Source organism: Phalacrocorax carbo, chromosome 3 (genome assembly GCF_963921805.1).
Source record: "Phalacrocorax carbo chromosome 3, bPhaCar2.1, whole genome shotgun sequence".
Taxonomy (NCBI): domain Eukaryota; kingdom Metazoa; phylum Chordata; class Aves; order Suliformes; family Phalacrocoracidae; genus Phalacrocorax; species Phalacrocorax carbo.
Genome location: NC_087515.1, coordinates 19,006,739 through 19,023,891, shown reverse-complemented (window position 1 = coordinate 19,023,891; position 17,153 = coordinate 19,006,739). Strand labels below are relative to the sequence as shown.

The window sequence follows — 17,153 nt, the reverse complement described above, 5'->3', positions numbered from 1 at the left end:
GCCCCCAAACCTTCAATAATCCTCATGGTTGCCTATTACTCACTGAGGCTTCATTCCACCTCCAACACCTGTTTTGCAGCAGCAAAATGCTACTGATGTTTTCAATTTACCCCCAGGAGAGTAGAATCAGAATCAGGCCCCTTCTGTATCTGAGGTTCTTAAAGTAGACTTTAGTGACACTAGTAACTTATCGCTCTAATAAAGATGCACTATCCCTTATTGATGTTACTTCGAACTACACAGTATATCAAGATATATACAACAGTTTATCCTCTCACTGAGCAAAAACAATTGGATACCTATTTTCTACACATTTTAATATGGTTTTAATATCAAGTAACCACAAACAAGAAAGTGGAATAACCCTTTAATCATACAGGATAGGAGGGGAACAATTAAGTAAAACAGGATGGGATTTTATTATTATCTTGTATTCTGAGAATTGTCCTCAACTCCACCTACTGTTCACAGAGGAATGATAATGCATCTTTAGAAACATATCTCTTTTTACATTTTATACAGACAACAACAAAACCCAGAAACTTTTACTTAAAGAAGAAAAAAAATTATTAACCTAAAAAAAAGAAGAAGATTGGAGTATTTTTAATGCTTTCTTTATTATATCCAAGTCTTGAACAGGAAAAAAAGATGTAAACATGATAAATAAATAAGAAATAAAATGTAGATTGTTCCCCCCACCTCTTAAAATGCTTGACTTGGCCTTCCTAATGAAAATGAACTTGTGAGTGTCATAATAAGGTTTCTTACATTTCAGAAGTCTGTTTTACAAAGAAAAAAAAAAAACCCCAAAAGAAAAAAAAAGAAGCAACCACCAAACACCAGGAATGTGATTTGGGAGAATGTTAAATTAATGGCGGGCAGATCTGCTGGAGCAGGCACAAGGCGTCTGCCTGCCAATAAATAATAAGATACCAGGGAGGAAGGGGGGTGTGTCGTAGGTTTGTTTTAATTTTGTTTTTTCTTTTCATTTAGGATGAAGGCCAGGTGGATCCTACATACAGTAAGCAGCAAAATTAAAGGTTCAGATGAACTAAATAGATCACTTAAATAATAATTATAAAAACACAACAGAGAGCTACTGTCCCCAGCATGTTGGTCCCAAATCCCATCACACCACAAGCAGTTCGAGACTTACCCAGTCTCCACACCTACAAGAAAGGAATGGATGAAGGCAATGCCACAACTGGGAAGGGGAAAGGAGGAACAAGGCAAAACTGGAATGGCAAACATCACCTAGAAGCTGAATGTTTCCTTCAATGCAGCTGCTAGTGCTCCTCCCAGTTGGGCATTGATTAATTTAAGGTATTATTAGAGGCTTTGTTGGGCCAGTCACTAGGGGGTTGACCAGCTGAAATTCCCTGGGCCTTTTTCTATTGACTTTCACAACTCTTGGTCAGACACTAGTTGGAACGGCTCCTGCATCCCCATTACATGGAGACACTACATTTAGGAACTGGCAGGGAAGGTATTAGTGGAAAACACCATTTTGGGGATGGGGAAGACAGTCAACTCCCAAAAAGCACACCAGTAAATCTGAAAAGAAGAATGCAGGGCCAGACCAAAACAGCAGCAGAGCTGTTGTACCTGTCTGCCAGAAACTAAACAAAAGTAAGGCTGATCCACAAAATACAGAAGGCAAGAGACCAGTGATCCCAACACAGACATCCTCTGAGAGGTTTGAGGGACAAAAATGGGCAGGCACAAGGTATTTGGGGATTTTTCCCGATAGTAGAAAATAACCCTCTTTTCTGGACAGTTTCACATCGCTCCCATCAGTATCACAGGACAGGAAAGGGACCATCCTCTCCTGTCTCTGAGAAGGTCAATGACGAGGCAGCAGGCACTGGGCAAGGGCCAGATGCAGCTCCTTTTGGCAACAATTCAATGGGCAAAAGCAAAGGTGGTTTTCTGTTGTTCCACTTGGAGTTAGGCTTACTCAGGTTTGAGGAGGCATCTGACTTCCTGAAACTCCTAGTAGAAATGCTCCTAATCTGGGAGACAGCGATCCTGGTCAGCTGGCCTCAAAAGTAGCTGCATCACTTTAGGATTCACCACTTGTCAATGTTGCATTCTGCCCAAAAATGGGTGGAAATGACATGCAGAGACATTTTATTGAACAGTTTTAGATTCTCAATCCAGACTCGCCCAAACAAGTATCTGGCAAATGGAGACAGTTAGAGAAGCAGCAATTTCACCTGAAGTGATGTCATCTACATAAAGCCCTATGAAAACAGGATCCTCTGTGCTAACTATGGGAACTTTAAGGTCTATTTTGCTAAAAAGGAAGCTTTGTTGTTTTGATAACTCTAGCACCAGTATAACAATGGAAGTGTTTAAGCAATAAAGTCTGAATTGCAATCAGCTTTACAAAGCAGAAAGGTCACTCATATATTTCTGGCAGGTTTGGTAAATACCTGGGTTTAAAAATAATAGTAGTAATAAAAAAGCAAAGCCTACCTTTAGAGCCAAAGTAGTGTCCCTTTGAAATGATTCAAGGAATGGGCAGTGGCCAGGGTTTGAGGGAAGCCAGCCCTACTGAGTAAAGGTCTGATTCCACAAGACTGAACCCTATTGATTCCCAGCGGAGTTGGTGGGGATGCAGTTTAGCATCTCACAGGGCTGGCCCTATAATTGCATATTGCATTTCTCCAGGTCCAGCCTGACCAAGAAATACCCTGGTTTTAGTTGATTAAAAAAATATATATTATAAAAGAACAAGAAAATCTCACACCAAAATAAATAGCTGCCACCACAGCTTCAACAGGCAGGACCAAAGACCTAGCCCCTAAGCAGCTTAGCTGGCAAGCTGGGCAATCCTATGTGCACATGGTCATGGTTTGTCAGTGCCTTGACATCAAAAGGAATTGAGCTTGGCTCCAAGCAGGAATAGATTACACACATTACTGTTTTCAGTAGTGAACATCAGTGCTGGAGAGCTTGTGCCCTCTGTGAGCACTTAGTAGTAGCAGCCAAGCCCAGAGGTTGGAGAAGACGAGGACCCAGGGCTGGGGGAAGAGCCCCCTGATTTGTTTTTTGTCTTCAGGCCAATCAACCCCAACAAAACCAGATCTATCACAATGCAAAAAAAAAAAAAAAAAAAAACCAAAAAAAAAAACACAGAGGCCAAAGACCAAGGTACAAATAATCGTGAATGAACTAGAACAGAGCTTCTGATTATCTCTGGTTATCAACCAGGTCACAACTTCAACCATGCCATTCCTGCCTGGTCAGGAGTGCCCTGTGGCCTGTGCCATGCTGGAGGTTGGACCACTGTCTTCCCTCCAACATCAGAAATTGGGAATCTCTGAGCAATCACCTGCTAATATCAACTGGTGGATGCATGCTGCTTTGTTTCCCAACAATGAAAAAGTCAGCAAGGGTACAGCCAGCTAGTTTCACCCTCTTATCTGCTGCCAATCTCCATCCTAGATTTATAGGCACGTGGTGCCACCTCTTTTTTGGTAGCATGTTCTGCAAATATTGCCAAGGGGAGGGGAGGATTTATTAACAGGAAGAGATCAGCCTCTGAGTCAGGCGACCTGATGGGGAAGAAGATGCAATACTCCCTAGACAGCAGGCAGCCCAGGAAAAGTAAACAACAAGCAGCAGATTTTATATCCTCTGAACCGGGGTAAAACCCTGCCAAAGACACTGCTAAGCACCAGACCAGCAGCTCTTCCGATGCTACTTTGGCCCTGAGATGCTAACTTTTTTTTTTTTTTTGAGGAGCCCAAGGTGATAAATATATCTACATTTTTAAAAAAGAAAGGTTTCTGCATGAGCCTCCTGCTGTCTCTGCTGTGTCTGTGCCCTAGGACAGAGTTGAGCTCTGCTCTTGCTGCTGAGCCTTCAGGCTCCTCTTGGTCCTGACCCCCTCGCCAGACCTCCCAGCCATCGCCCTCCTGCCTCGGCAACCCTACCATGTTTCCCACAGCCTGTCCCGAGAGGAAAGATCCTAACAAGCCTTTAGAGTTCAGAGCAACTGGATGAAATGTCATGGGATGACAACATTGGAAATGATAAGCGGGGGGGGTGGGGGGGGGTGGGGCATGGAAGAGAGAAGTTGTAAGATCAGCTAACCAGAATGATCTAAGCACAGAGCACAACTGATCAGATCAATTCACAAAGGGACGACTAGCAACTGTCTGCAGCTCGCCTTCAGTCCTGGCCAGGAGTGTTCCCCAAGTCCACTACAGCCGTGGAGAGGTTTCCATAGGCAGTCCCTACAGTGGGGACATCACCCTGTCCAAACAGTCCCGGCGCGTCAGTCCCACCCTTGCCGTTTCCTGCCTCCAGGGAGCTGGCATTGGTCCTCACTCTCATTCCTGGAGCTGCAGCACTTCCCCATCCTTGTTCTTGCTGCCCTTGTGCTTGAACGATCCTGTGCCTGTCTCTAATCCCATGGAGGGGGGCTCCCCCCATGGTGCTGGGGGGGGGATGTAACACATTGGCAAAATGGGGGCCCGCAGGGGGATTACAACGCCAGCAAAGTAGGAGAGTTCAAGGAATCCGAGGACTGGTCACCGCTGCTGCTGCTCCTCCGGTGAGCTTTGGAGCAAGACTCGGATGGGGAGAGAGGAGACTCCTGATCCAACACGTTGGGGTAGGTGAACACCAAGTTGGAGGAGCCTGGAGTGATGGCTGGTGTTGAGGTCACCACGATGGGAGTGTTGAGTGCCTCCTCCCCATAAAAACCTCCAGCAATGCTGATAGGCTTAATGACAGACCTCTGGGCTTTGTCAAGGACCAAAGAGGAAGATGGGATCTCCTCCTCCACAGGCTCTTGCTTCACCACCACCGCTCCGCTTGCTCCAGTCCGAACGCTCTGGAGGCTGCTGGATGGTGGGCTCCGACGTTCCTCAGGGCTGATTTTACACACAGGGCTGTGAGCCACCAGCATAAACTCCAGCTTCTCTTTCTCCTTCTGGAGCTCAGCAATCTCCTTTTGCAGCACTGACTTCTCCTCCTCCAGCACTTCAGTTTCCTGCAGACAAAAAGGACAAAATAAGTAAGTATCAGAGGTTCTGGCACTGCTGCTCACCTGGAACATGGCCATTAAGTCCAGTTCCCATCAGGTATGGGCAGATATACCCCAGACTCTTCATGAGCCAAGCAGGCACCAGGTCATTGCCAGCTGAGCATCTTGTGTTTCATGTGTCTACCAGCAGGCTATTCCCAAACTTCACCAACGTAAGGGTTATAAACGACCTTCTCATGAGCTCAGCTTAATTTTCTTACTGCCAGCTTCTACCACTCTGTCTTGACCTGTGAGTTGAATAACTTCTCCCTTGCTGTCTGCCTGACACTTTGGCAGAGACTCAGATCTCCTCCCCATCACTTTTTGTGTCAGGTAAGTCACGTTCTTTTCACTTCTTAGACAGAGGTAGTATACAGCAAGGACTAACACTTTCTTCTCCACTGGATCATCCCTTGATGAATCCTTGGATTAATAAATTTACCTTTCCCAGGGTCACATCACACTGATGGGTCATAGTCAATCTGTGAGCAATTAGTACCCTCCTACATGAGGAGCTCACCATTTCACAGAAGTACTCACCCTCAGTCCTTCAGGATATGACCTCCCACTTTGCACTCCTTTCAGTTCTATTACTTTAGTCATGACAATCCTTAAATTCTTCCTATAGGATGTCCTGCCTCCCCTACACTGAGAATGCCTCCCGAAATTGAGTCAGCAGTACATTTCACTGGTGTGCTTTCACTGCTGCACTTGTTAATAAGATCATGGAATATGACCAGCCCCAGGCTGGTTCTTGAGCAGAAGTGCTGAAGCCTTCTCTCCAGCCTCTTTCAACACAACTCATCCTTATCTCCTCTTCAGCCAGCCCACCCCACAGTCCTTGCACTCATCGCTACCTTCTCCAGCTTCACTAGTTATTTGCCCCGTGGCACCAGACCATGTGTCTGCAGTGCTTTCTTTGTGCAAGAAATCAGTTACCCCTGCCAAAGAGAGATTAGCCTAAAGGATGTGGCTTTGATAAGTACCTATAACATCTGCCTCATTTTCTACTGCTTTTGGATGATCGTACCATCTTCAGTGCTTTTATCCTTAAAGCCTGCCTCTGAGGTGCACAGCATCTTTATTTCGGCTTACAGAGGGAGACCAGTGGTAGAGAGACTGGTGCTGGTTGGGAAGCTAGAAGGGAGGAGAGCTCCTAGGACATTTTGGGCAGTCAGTAAGGGAAGTTTAGGCTCCTGAGCTCCAGGCCTGAGCCCTCACCACCACCGATGTAGGAGCAAAGCCACCAGGCACCCTTGGAAGTGGAAAGCAGCATGCATTTTGTAGCATCTTCCTCAAACACGCTAGTGGAGGGAGAGCAATGCCCTTCAAACTGGTCCAAAGGGTGGGCAACACAGAAGGAGAAATGTATGCAGAGCACGTACCGCCTGGAGTTTCTCTGTTAGCTCTCGACGCCTGTTACGACACTTAGCAGCTGCCAGCTTGTTCCTCTCTCTCCGGATCCTTCGCTTCTCTTCTTCCTCAGGCGACAGCTGTGGGCAAGTGCCAAGAAAACCCACAATCAGATCTGAGCAAGACATTCCTTGAAGTTTGTGAGGATTTAACCGCAACGCAAAGAAAAAAGGCCTGATCCAGCAGGATGCTGAGCACTCCCCCTCTTCACTGATGTCAGCAGAAGATGAAAGTGCACAGTATCTCTGCCTGCACCAGGTCTTAGCAGAAGGGTGAGGAGAAGACTGAGCGGGGAGCAGGGGGAAGATTGTGTAAGAGGACAGTGAATCTGCACCAAGGCCAAACAGATAAAAGATGCTCTGATTGTTTCACAACTTGGGTGGTACATTAAGCAAAACCAGAGCACTATGTTGTAAGTGCCTTTTTCTTGAAAGAAACTATCTGCTCCTTCCCACACAAAAATAGTTGTTAGCTTGAAGGTCAGGGATGGGGAGACAGGGAGATCAGCAGAGCTCCCATGAAGTCCGTGAAGCAACAATGATTTATACCACCCAAAAATCTGACCTCACATTTTCGAGCACTCAGTGAGATAACAACTGCGCTTCTTGCATCAGCAGGCAAGGCTCCAGTGATATGAAGGGCTTCCTGAGGCCAGCTGACATCCTTACTGATGTAAATCAGGAGCCATTCCATAGAAACCCATCAAACAACACTCTTGCAAAACTAGAGGAAGTGAGCAGGAGCCCACAAGATCTGGTCAAGTCAGGCCTAACTTTTGGGGTTTGAGACAAGATTTTACAAATCCCAGCAGTGGCAGATAGTCTCACACCACTGCCATGGCCAGAGAGCCGGTACAGCAGCACATGGAGAGGGCCAGCATGGCCTGACTTACAGCTGCAGCACATGGCATGCAGGAGCTGCTGCAAATAGATGGCCATGGGGATTCACAGCACGCACTTGGCCAGGCACCCTCTGCTGCGGACCAACCTCATGCCCTGCATTTCAGCCTCGCTGGGCCGGCATGTGCTGTGGGGCCTTTGGCCCAGCGACTGCAAACAAAAGTGAAAGGAACACCCTGCAAAGCACGTGTCAGTTCTCACGTAGTGCCAGCGGAGAATGGAAAGAAAAACATTTTTATAAAAAGCTTTCAGTTTTAATATCTTCAGGGGCTGTCAAAAATCACAAATGAGACATCCACCCTTTTACTGTCTTTTCTTTTTAGTGTTAGTTTTAGTCTAACCTCATTCTGGTTTGTTTTGGTTTGCTTTATTTCCTTAATTTTGATCTTTGCAGTTTCGGGGAGTTTACTTCAGCCACTGGGCATTCCCCTCACTCAGTTCCGCTTTTTTTGGGGGGGGAATCCGGTCCATGCTTGCAATTTCACCTGCATGCAGCGTGAGCTCCCGGATGCACATCGAGCAACACGAGCACTTCTAGGAGTTCAGGACACAGGTTTTGGGCCTGAAAGCTTTTCCATCAGCAGATCACAGCGCTCCATCTTGGTGTGAGAGGTACCTCCACCCTGCTGGGCAGCAGCTGGTAGGGTTTTGGCACACCCCCCCCAGTAAGAAGGCCCTGCAGGCACTGCTCTCCCCACTACAGCTGACTTTCCAGCCCGTATGTGTGCAGGGTAAGAATGTATTTGCACACAAGTATCTGCAGTATGGCAAAGTGTTAAACATGCACACAAATTCTATGCTGATTTGGGGCCTCTGCATGCAGTTTTCAGGAGTCCTTTCATGCTTTAGAAGCAGAGACCTTACTGAAACATGTTGGGACTGAAATTTCTCCTCCAAGAGCCCTCCATCATTTTAAAATTATCTGTCTCAGAGACTATGCTTTGCAAAAATCTCATAGACAGGGCTGAAGCCCCTAATCTGGACACATGTAACATTATACGGGTCTAAAAAGGAATATTCTGTCAGCAGTTGCTGGATTTGTTTGAAAGCAGTTGGATTTGGCACTCTTCGTGCCCCTGCTGTACGTGTTATCTGTAGCCTGTCCAAGCCCAATACGTGCATTTGCTGGCAGAAGCGTTCATGAAAACAGGCTCTTTTCATAACGCGTTACACAATGTTTTCCAAAAAGGCACTCCGATGCGGTGTTCAAAGCACCAACAGCGGAAACCTGAGCCAAAGTGCCACGGTAAAGCGCCCGGGTACTGCCTTAGCACGTGTCTAATCAAAAGGACTTGGCTTTGAATGACCCACAATGAACGGCTTGCAAACAAGCCACAGGCCAGGAATTGCTTGGCAGGAATCCTTCAGCAAATAACTCCGAACAACAAATAAAGCGGAGAATATGGTGATCTCTTCACGGCCAATTTGTGAACACAGAGGCAGCATTTGTCAAACAAATTAGTTGTTGCTAATTATTCCCCCAGTTCTCGTGAGAGGTTTCCTGGTTTTGGACACCAGCCCTGCATGTGGGGAACCAGTAGGTAACTCTGGCTGGTGGAAAGGGCTGGCACATACCCGAACCACCATGGCTGCCCCATCCTTCCTCCCAAAAGCGGGTCCTCAGAGTACCCTCACTGGCTGCCTGCACAGAGGTGCAGCTCACTATGGAAAAGTGACTTTAACCCCTTCCCTGCCTCTCTGGTCTAAACCAGAGAGCGACTCCACATAAAAAAACCAGCCTGTGAATCAAAACAGATGACGTGGAAGTAAAAGTAGGGCTGGTGAGTCTTATTAGAAACAGACCTCATGTAATAGCGTGTGCTGGTGTACTGAGGGTGCGCAGTGTCTCGTTACACTGCTCTGCAGCAACCCACACAACTGCTGCTTGGGAACAATTCGGGGAGATCTAGATTATTCAGATTTCCTTTTTTCTTTTCTTTTTTTTTTTTTTTTTAAAGAAATCAGCCTAGCACTGTGGATAGCTATTCACCAGCCAGCCCTGGAAAAGGCTGCTTCTTACTGAGAAGAGATTCACAGGGCTGAAAGGATTTCTAGAAAATGAGGCACCTGCATCTAAGTCCACTGACCTGCCCCAGCACATGATCCAGGGTCCTGGCTCACTAATCCCATCAGGAGGCTGAGCATGGGGCAGCAGTGGCACAAGCCACCCCATCCTGGCTACGAAAATGCCACTGGGTTGGGAGCAGAAACATCCCTGCTTATGGGATCCCAACCTCACTGCTATAAAGCCATCAAGAGACTGCATGTTTGTAGGGGGAAAGTGGATTTAGACCCCAGGCATCCAGAAGGCTCTTGCTACTAGAGCTGCGGTGCTCTAGGGAAGCTGCTCCTCCCTGCATGATGCTGACTGGTACTGGTGGTATCACCCAAAAGTGAGACAGCAGCAGCACTATCTGCCACAGAGCATATAAGCACCAGCTGATGTAATTTGGATGTCAGTTTTGTAAAGGACCTATGTAAAAGCTCCTCTGCTTGCTCAGAGGTTTCCTTCTGCCTGGAGCTGCAGAGACACTCAAACTGAAACCCAAGACTCAACTTCAGAGTTTCACCTGCTTTTGAAACCGAGCCACAATGCGGCCCAGTAGTGTGAAGCGTTTGATGGAGATTGGGTAAGAATCGCTGTACAATGAGGAAGCAGCAGTAAAATCACCCTCCAGCTTACACCCTACATCCCCCTGAGAAACCCCAGCACCTGTACAGTGTAGGGGACAGACCTCAACGCTTCCCCATGGCGTCAGGAGATCCCAAGAGAAGGCAGGTGGGGGGTGGGAATGGATCTCTGTATGCCTGTTTCTGAGGCACCCCAAGCCACTCTCACCACCATGGTTACCTGCTCATCTCTTCGTCTCCGGCCCACTGTGGTCCCAATGGTTTTGATCACACCAGGTCGCTGAAGGGCTGTGTGTCCGGCCACTGAAGACAGCGGGGGCAGCGGATGGCTGTAGGGGTGTGAGCGAGAGTAAGGGCTTGACATGGAGGTGATGACGGTGGGTTGGACCATCCACTGCAGGTCTTGGCTAGTTGTGATGGCGTTGATCGTAGGGATAAAAGCACTGCCTGATCCTGGCATATCTACTCGAAATTTCTAGGAGGAAAGACAGGGGAGAAAAGGGGGAGAGAAGAAACCATCAATGAAAGCAGAACATAAGTGGTTACTCAGAAACCAGCTAGGCCCTCAGAATCGGGACCAGTGAGGATCAAAGCAGCACCTGAAGCAAAGGCACCAACTGCCTGTGCCTCTGCAGCATCCTAGGCTGCCCCCACCCGCCACAGTGCCCCAGGGAAGTCACTGGGCTCAGACGCTTCCCTTCTGGGTCAGCCCTGCTCTCTCCTAGCCCCCTTCCTCATTCCCCCCACATGTCCCCATCATCCCCTATGCCAGCCTCCCTTCCTGCGCAGCGTCCTGTGCCCACCGCTCCTTCCGGTGTGGAGCAAAAGGGGAATTAAGGAGTTTCTAGAAAAACACTTCTCTGCCAGTCCAAAGAAAAGGAAGAGAAACTTCAGTTCTGAATTGCCGTTACCAAGCAGAGCAAAGCCTTCTTCTACCAAAGGATTCCCCTGAAATTTGGACTTGGCCCATATAGGGTTTGGTAGGGCAAGAACAGCAGCTTGCTTCTTGTTCAGTGGTTCCGCGCTCGCCGCACACACAGGGCGAGCAATCCGGCCCCAGGACGGTTACGTGCAAGGATATGTATTTTAATAGCAGCCTATAAAATAGGTCTTAGGATTCAGATCGGACAAGTTCCCTGCAGCTCTCTGCACTGTCTAGACAAAACAAGGCAGCATTAAAACCAAGGCAGCAGGTAATGATCTCCAAAATACATGTACACCTTGTTTCAGACAGAGGTAAATCCATCTGGATAATATGCTGGCACTAAACTGCAAGGAAAACAATTGCTTGTCCCCGGAGGGGGAAGCAGGAGAGAAAGAATGCTTTTGTCTATGCTGAGCTCCTTCAGGAGGCTTTCAATGGTGAGACTCTGTTTTACAGACAAACACGCTTTGCTTCAGCAACCCCCATGCAAGGGACAGGTCTTGTAGAACCAGTAGCCGCCACTACCACCCATTCGTAAGCCATGAAATGATCCCATGAAACATGTACGTTCTTGGGTCAACAAACTAGCTTTCCAGAGAAGCAAGAGCCCTTGCATCAACCCGACCTCAGCTCAGCTTAGCATCCCAGGTAAGGGACAGCACTTCAACACAGATTTCCTTTTCAGGGTGTGCCTAATCAAGCACCTTAAGTGCTTTGTTAAACCAAGGCTGCTGCAAACAGTACTTCACATTCTGATAGCTACAGCATTTTGGGCCCATATTAGCCATGATAAGTTCAGCTGCCAATGCCTGGAGACCAGAAGATCCAGTCTGAATACCGACAAATGTCAACGTACAGCTTGGACAGCTCAAAATCTAGCAAGAAAGGACGAGAGAAAGAAGGAGAATCGAGTTATGCGGGTGGGGGAGTTACACATCCAGGATGACACCTGCACTGAGACCTTGGCAAAAGCCGCACCAGAACCTGAGATTTACCTGGAGCTCAAGTCCAGCACAGCCTCAGCATACCCCACATTTCAGAGTGCATGCCGTCTTTGTGACCTCTCCCGGTTAACTAGAGGGCCAGAGCTGCAAACACTACAGAGGAATTTACAGGAGCAAAGCCCCTCCTCTGCTCTGCCCAGTGTAGGCTGTGACCAGATGGCACAGGAGAGGACGCCTTGGTGCCTCCACAACCATAACACCATAACAAAGGGATCATAACCTTGCAGAAGGGAGGAAGGTCAAGACTAGTTAAGCCACAGGTGCTCAGGGGACACAAGTTCCGCTTCCAGCTCCACAAGTGGCTTCTACCATGACCTTTGCCCAGCTGTGTCACTATCCCTTCTGTACCCAAAAAGCAGAGAAGAGTCCTGTCTTTTTTGCGGGGACACTAAAAAGCTATGGCTGTTTAGAGATATTTTGGTGCTTTGCTATTCAAAGACACCATTTGCATTCCAGACAAAATGACCTTTGCAGCAGTGCCACCCAACGACCTGCTAAAAATTCCCATCAGAAGTAGAGTCAGATCCACCACCAAATCAGCCACCTAAGATACAAGTGTCTGACACAAGGATCCGGCTCTGAGTTATTAATAAGTGACTACTCCACTCGCAGTCACTCTTGCATTTGACCTAGGACCCTTCTGTATCACTAGTGGAGATCTCCTGGACAGCAAGAGGGAGCTGCTCAGTTCAGACCCATCCCTCTGCAGCTCCACGGTGCTTGCTTGCAGAACCAGGGAGGAGACCAGTTGGACTGCAGTCCCAGTCTGTGCCATGCTCCACCTCTGTCACCAGCTTCCTTTCTAATCCCTCAAACTACCTTAAAAAATTACCCCAAACCTGTATTCTGTATTTTCCAAAGGCAGTACCTTTCCCAGGTAACTAGTTAAGAGAGACACTGCTGTGACAGGCTGAGTCTTCAGGTACAGGGTGCTCAGCCTACTGCTGGGTTTTACAGGCATTGCTTCCTGACTGGCCAGGCTTTCCCCACATACCTCACTTACCCTGCTAGGACGTTGCACTGGATCGGCTTTGCCGTGCCAAAACCCTGCATGCCCCCAGATGGCAGGCAGCTCTGACCTCTGGGACACTGTTGGTTTCAGTGGCAGGCCCCCAAATGCCCTGCCACCTCTCCAGCACAGCCCCTTCGGGTACTGGCCTCCTCAGTTTGGAGCTCCAGACCTTTCCTCAAACTGCAGCCCTAGGTTTGCTCTCTTCGTTCCTCCCTCCCCTCAGAGAGCTTCAATCCTGCTGCCAGTCTGGCAGCACCGCCTGCCCTCACCCACCCCCCATTTCTCCTTCTTCCAGACCCCCTCCTGCCATTTCCTTGCCCAGGACACTAGCAGCTCTCCTCTCCTGACCCAGGAGAGGCTCCTGGAGGCAACTCTGCCAGCTCTCGGTTCTCCTTACCTACAAGGAATTCACACAGTGCTAGAGAAAAGATGTGGCGATAGCCAGATTGCAGAGCTACGCACGCTCAACCACGAAGCCGCCACTTGCCTCCTGACCCAAGCAACACGGAGAGGAAGGTATCATTAAAAAAACCCAACAGCTAAACAGCAAACAAAAAGAGTCCTATTATTAAGAGTGCCAAGGACCGAGGTCAGTCTCTGCTCTGCCTTAAAAATACAGGGTTGGAAAGCAGCCTCCCTGATCCATAGTCAAGGGAGTCTCCAGCGAGTCCTGCCACAGGCAGGGACAGGCTACATTAGCAGGTCACAACCTAGAAGCGCAGGAACATTTAGGCTTCGGCTCCCTGGTCCCCTTCTCGATCTTAACGAGGAGTTTCTATACCACACTCCGTTGTATCTCTGCTCCCCTTGCGATCTTCAGTTAAATCCGTGTCTGCAAGCGCTGAGCAGCACCAGAAACCGGTCTAGAAATGGTTACAATGGCCGTGGAAAAAAACAAACCCAACAACAAAACCACCAAAAAGCCACGCAGAGAATCTTTAACAACCACTCAGTTATCAAATATAGGGTGTATAGGTTATGTCCTCTAATAAATGTACAGCCCCGATGGCTCTCCCATGTTGAGCATCTCCTTGAAGGAAAACTGGACACAGTGCTGGGATATTTGAGGGGAAAGTCGGTCTGAAAAAGTACAGAAACTCTTCCCATTAAGTCTATGTTTACCACATGGCAAGTCAGTGATTAGGAAAATAGCATGACACGCAACTTAAAAGAAAAATGTTCCAGTGCTGTGTTGTATGGGAAAAATAATTAAAAAGCATCAAAGTTTTGGCTCAGAGACACAGTTTCCACTTAAACATGTGACTGATGCATCTTTTCGTGCTTTGGGGAAAAAAGAAAAAACAACTCACTGAAGAAAAAATTTCTACAATGCATATTTTCTGTAGCAGTAAAACTCTGCAGATCTCCATGGACCAGAATCAGAACAGCCCGACTGCTAGGGTAAAGGCAACACTTACATTTGATCCTAATCTACAACATCTGTAAGGATCAAGCGAAAGACGACGCACAAGGCCCTGAGAAATCTCCCAGGTTCTCAAAGAAAACATTTCTGTGCTCGCTAAGCCAGCGTCCTGCTCAAAGACCCGTTTAAGATAGCAACCCTAGAGACTGGGCTCTGGCCCCCGTACCGAGCGCCACGCACGCCGGCTGCCTGGGGAAGGTGCGCAGCCCCAGAAAATAAAAAGGGGAAAACCCAGATATCGGTCGGACCTCGACAGCTCAAGTATTAAGCGCCGGAGTTTCACAACCTCCCGCAGCAATTGCTTGAATCGAGCGCAGCTGCTGGGCCGGAGGAGGAAAGGGAGAGCGAAGGATTTACTGCCTGCCGGGCGCGTCCAGCTTCTCAGCCCCCCTTCCCGCTCCCCCACCTTGTCCTGGTATTTACTGTAAGACCGGGAATAAGCCGGAGCCGAGCAACAATCCCTGGAAACCTCGCAGCCCGCAGAGGGCACCAGCGAGATGCGTTTGGAGCAGGCGGGGAGCGGCGGCGAGTCATTTCTGGTAAAACTTCTTTAATGTGAGGAATGTCACGGGCTGGTACGGTTGGCAAAGTTTAAGACTGGACTTTTTTTTTTTTTCCTTTTCTTTTTTTTAAACGATCCTATGACTTTTCGATGCGAAGACAGCAATGTGCTCACGCTGCCAGTTCGCTCATACAAGCCACACAAGAAATAATAATATTGGGGGGCGGGGGGGGGGGGGAGACTAACTCTGAAAAAGCGAAGGAAAAAAAAAAGTGAGGCTGGACCAGCTGATGTAAACAAGTTATGAAATAACCCAGGTTTGTATAACTGGCCCGATTGTGTAATGCCTTCCCCAGAAGTGGTGGATTCAGTCGATGTAGGCATATAAACCACTCCGAGATGTTTTCCTAGGAAAATGAAAAAGGGGGGGGGAAGCAACCACCAAAGCCTCAAACCACCCGGCTAGACTTTTAGGTCCGTGAGTTCACGCCGCTTCCACAGGAAATATCTCCCATTCTTCAAGTGCCGCCCGGCAGCCGGAGTTTGCGGGGGAAGGCGGCCGGTGGCCGGGGAGGGCTCCGGCGGCTCCCCGGGAAGCTCGGCCGGGGCAGGAGCCCTCGCCAAGGCTGTAGCTGTCGGTACAGCCAAGGAGCGGGCGGGCAGCGGGCAGGGGCGGGCGGCACGCCGCCGGCCACCGGCTCTCAGCGGTGGGAGAGGCAGAGAGAACGTCACCGCCACGGAGCCAAAGTTTGGGTGGGGGGGGGTGGGGGGGTGAGTGTGACAAGCGGGGCGACCGCTTTACGGTCTTGACAAAGCTAGAGCCCGCTGCGCGCCGTGCCCTGCGTGTTTTACGGTGGCTGCAACAGAGCTTGGGAAGTGGCTCAGGCGGCGCCTCCCGAAGTCCCAGGGAAGACGCCCGAACCGGTGCCAGCGAGCCCCGGCCGGCCCCCGGTGCCCGGGACGGGGCGGCGAACGCGGGGACAGAGGCGCTCCCGAGGAGAACAAAAGCAGGAAGGAGGAAAAGTCAGATGCGCCCCCGTATTCGCGTTGCCGGCCTCGGAGCAGGGGTCCCCGGAGGGACCCCCTCGGATTTCCGAGCCGGTCCCGGCCCGCCTCGGCGGCGGGTCCCCACCGACACCCGCGGGCCCCGCTCCACCTGCGGCCGGGGCGGCGAGGCGGCTTCCTCCCTCCCCGCCCCGGGCAGGCCGCTGCCTCCCGCGACACCCCCGGACCCGGGTGGGCACCTCCGGGAGCCCACCGGAGAGGAACTCCGCTCCGCGTCCCGCGGGGAGGGGTCGCGGCGCTCGCTCCGGGTCGGGCAGGGAGGGAGGGAGAGCGGCTGCTGCGGGCACAGCCCGCGCCCGGGAACCGACGGCGCCTCCCCGCCGGGCGCCCGCGCCTTCACCGCGGAGGAAGCGCCGCTCCCCGGGCGTGGCGGCGAAACTCCCGTGCCGGGAGCGCTGGCAGCAACCCCCCCGGGAAGGGACCGGTGGAGAGGGGCAGAGCCCGGCCCTACCTGCTGGGCTGCGCCGCTGGAGTAGGTCTCGGGATGTCCTGGGGAGCCGCTGCTGCCTCTGGAGGAGGTGTCGAAGTTCCCGGGGTAGTCCTGGTACATGGTCCGAGGTCGGACTGGGGGAGCCGCGTCCCCGCCTTCCCGCACCGACACCCGCCGCTCCCTCGCCGTCTCCCCGCCCCCTTCTCCCTCCCGACCTCTTCGGCTCTCGCCTTTCGCCTCCCAACGCTCGCCGCGGAGAGGCGAGGGAAAAACAAAAAACAAAGCAAACCAAAAAACCCAAAAGGCTTGGGAGGAGGGAGAAGGGGGGGGTGGTGGGGGGGGGAAGGTGAAAAGCAAAAAAGAAAAATGGGGAGGAAGAAAAAAAAAAAAAAATTATAAAAGAGGGTCGGGCGGCAGCGGAGCCCCGGCGGGACGGGACGGGAGCGGAGCGGCGGGCGCAGGCGATGTCCTCTCTCCGCGCTGCCCGGCGAGACTCGTCCCGCCGGCGGAGCGGCCCCGGCCCCGGGGGCTGCAGGCGGAGCGGTTGCCCTCCGCCCCCCCCCTCCTCTTCCTCTACCCCCCCTCCAACACCACCACCAACCACCTCCTCCTCCACCACCACCGGCCGCCCCTTTTCCCGGCGCTGGGGTGACTCAACCGGGTCTTACACCCCGCGGCTCCCCGGTAGGACGAGCGGGAGCTCCGCGCACCCGCGGTGACTCAGAGCAATGGCATCGCCCCGGTCCCACTCGCTTATTATCCGCCCGCACCATGTGCACCCGCACACGTCAAACCCGCGGAGCACCGGCCC

General features: G+C 50.6%; 1 protein-coding gene across 1 annotated transcript; it reads right to left on the bottom strand.

The window, feature by feature from the left end:
• Positions 1–352: 352 nt before the first annotated feature.
• FOSL2 (FOS like 2, AP-1 transcription factor subunit) lies at positions 353–16,913 on the bottom strand. Its single transcript, XM_064446050.1, has 4 exons — positions 16,364–16,913; positions 10,202–10,456; positions 6,424–6,531; positions 353–5,005 (listed from the first exon to the last, which is right to left on the bottom strand). The coding sequence occupies exons 1-4, from the start codon at positions 16,460–16,462 to the stop codon at positions 4,496–4,498; spliced, it is 972 nt and encodes a 323-aa protein (XP_064302120.1). The 5' UTR covers positions 16,463–16,913; the 3' UTR covers positions 353–4,495.
• Between the last annotated feature and the right edge of the window lie 240 nt (positions 16,914–17,153).

Coding starts and splice junctions, on each gene's coding strand:
- FOSL2 (XM_064446050.1), bottom strand. CDS start 16,462: ATGTACCAGGACTACCCCGGGAACTTCGACACCTCCTCCAGAGGCAGC. Junction 10,457..16,363: donor CCAGCGGCGCAGCCCAGCAG/GTAGGGCCGGGC, acceptor CTTTCCTCCTAG/AAATTTCGAGTAGATATGCC. Junction 5,006..6,423: donor TAACAGAGAAACTCCAGGCG/GTACGTGCTCTG, acceptor TTTTGTCTGCAG/GAAACTGAAGTGCTGGAGGA.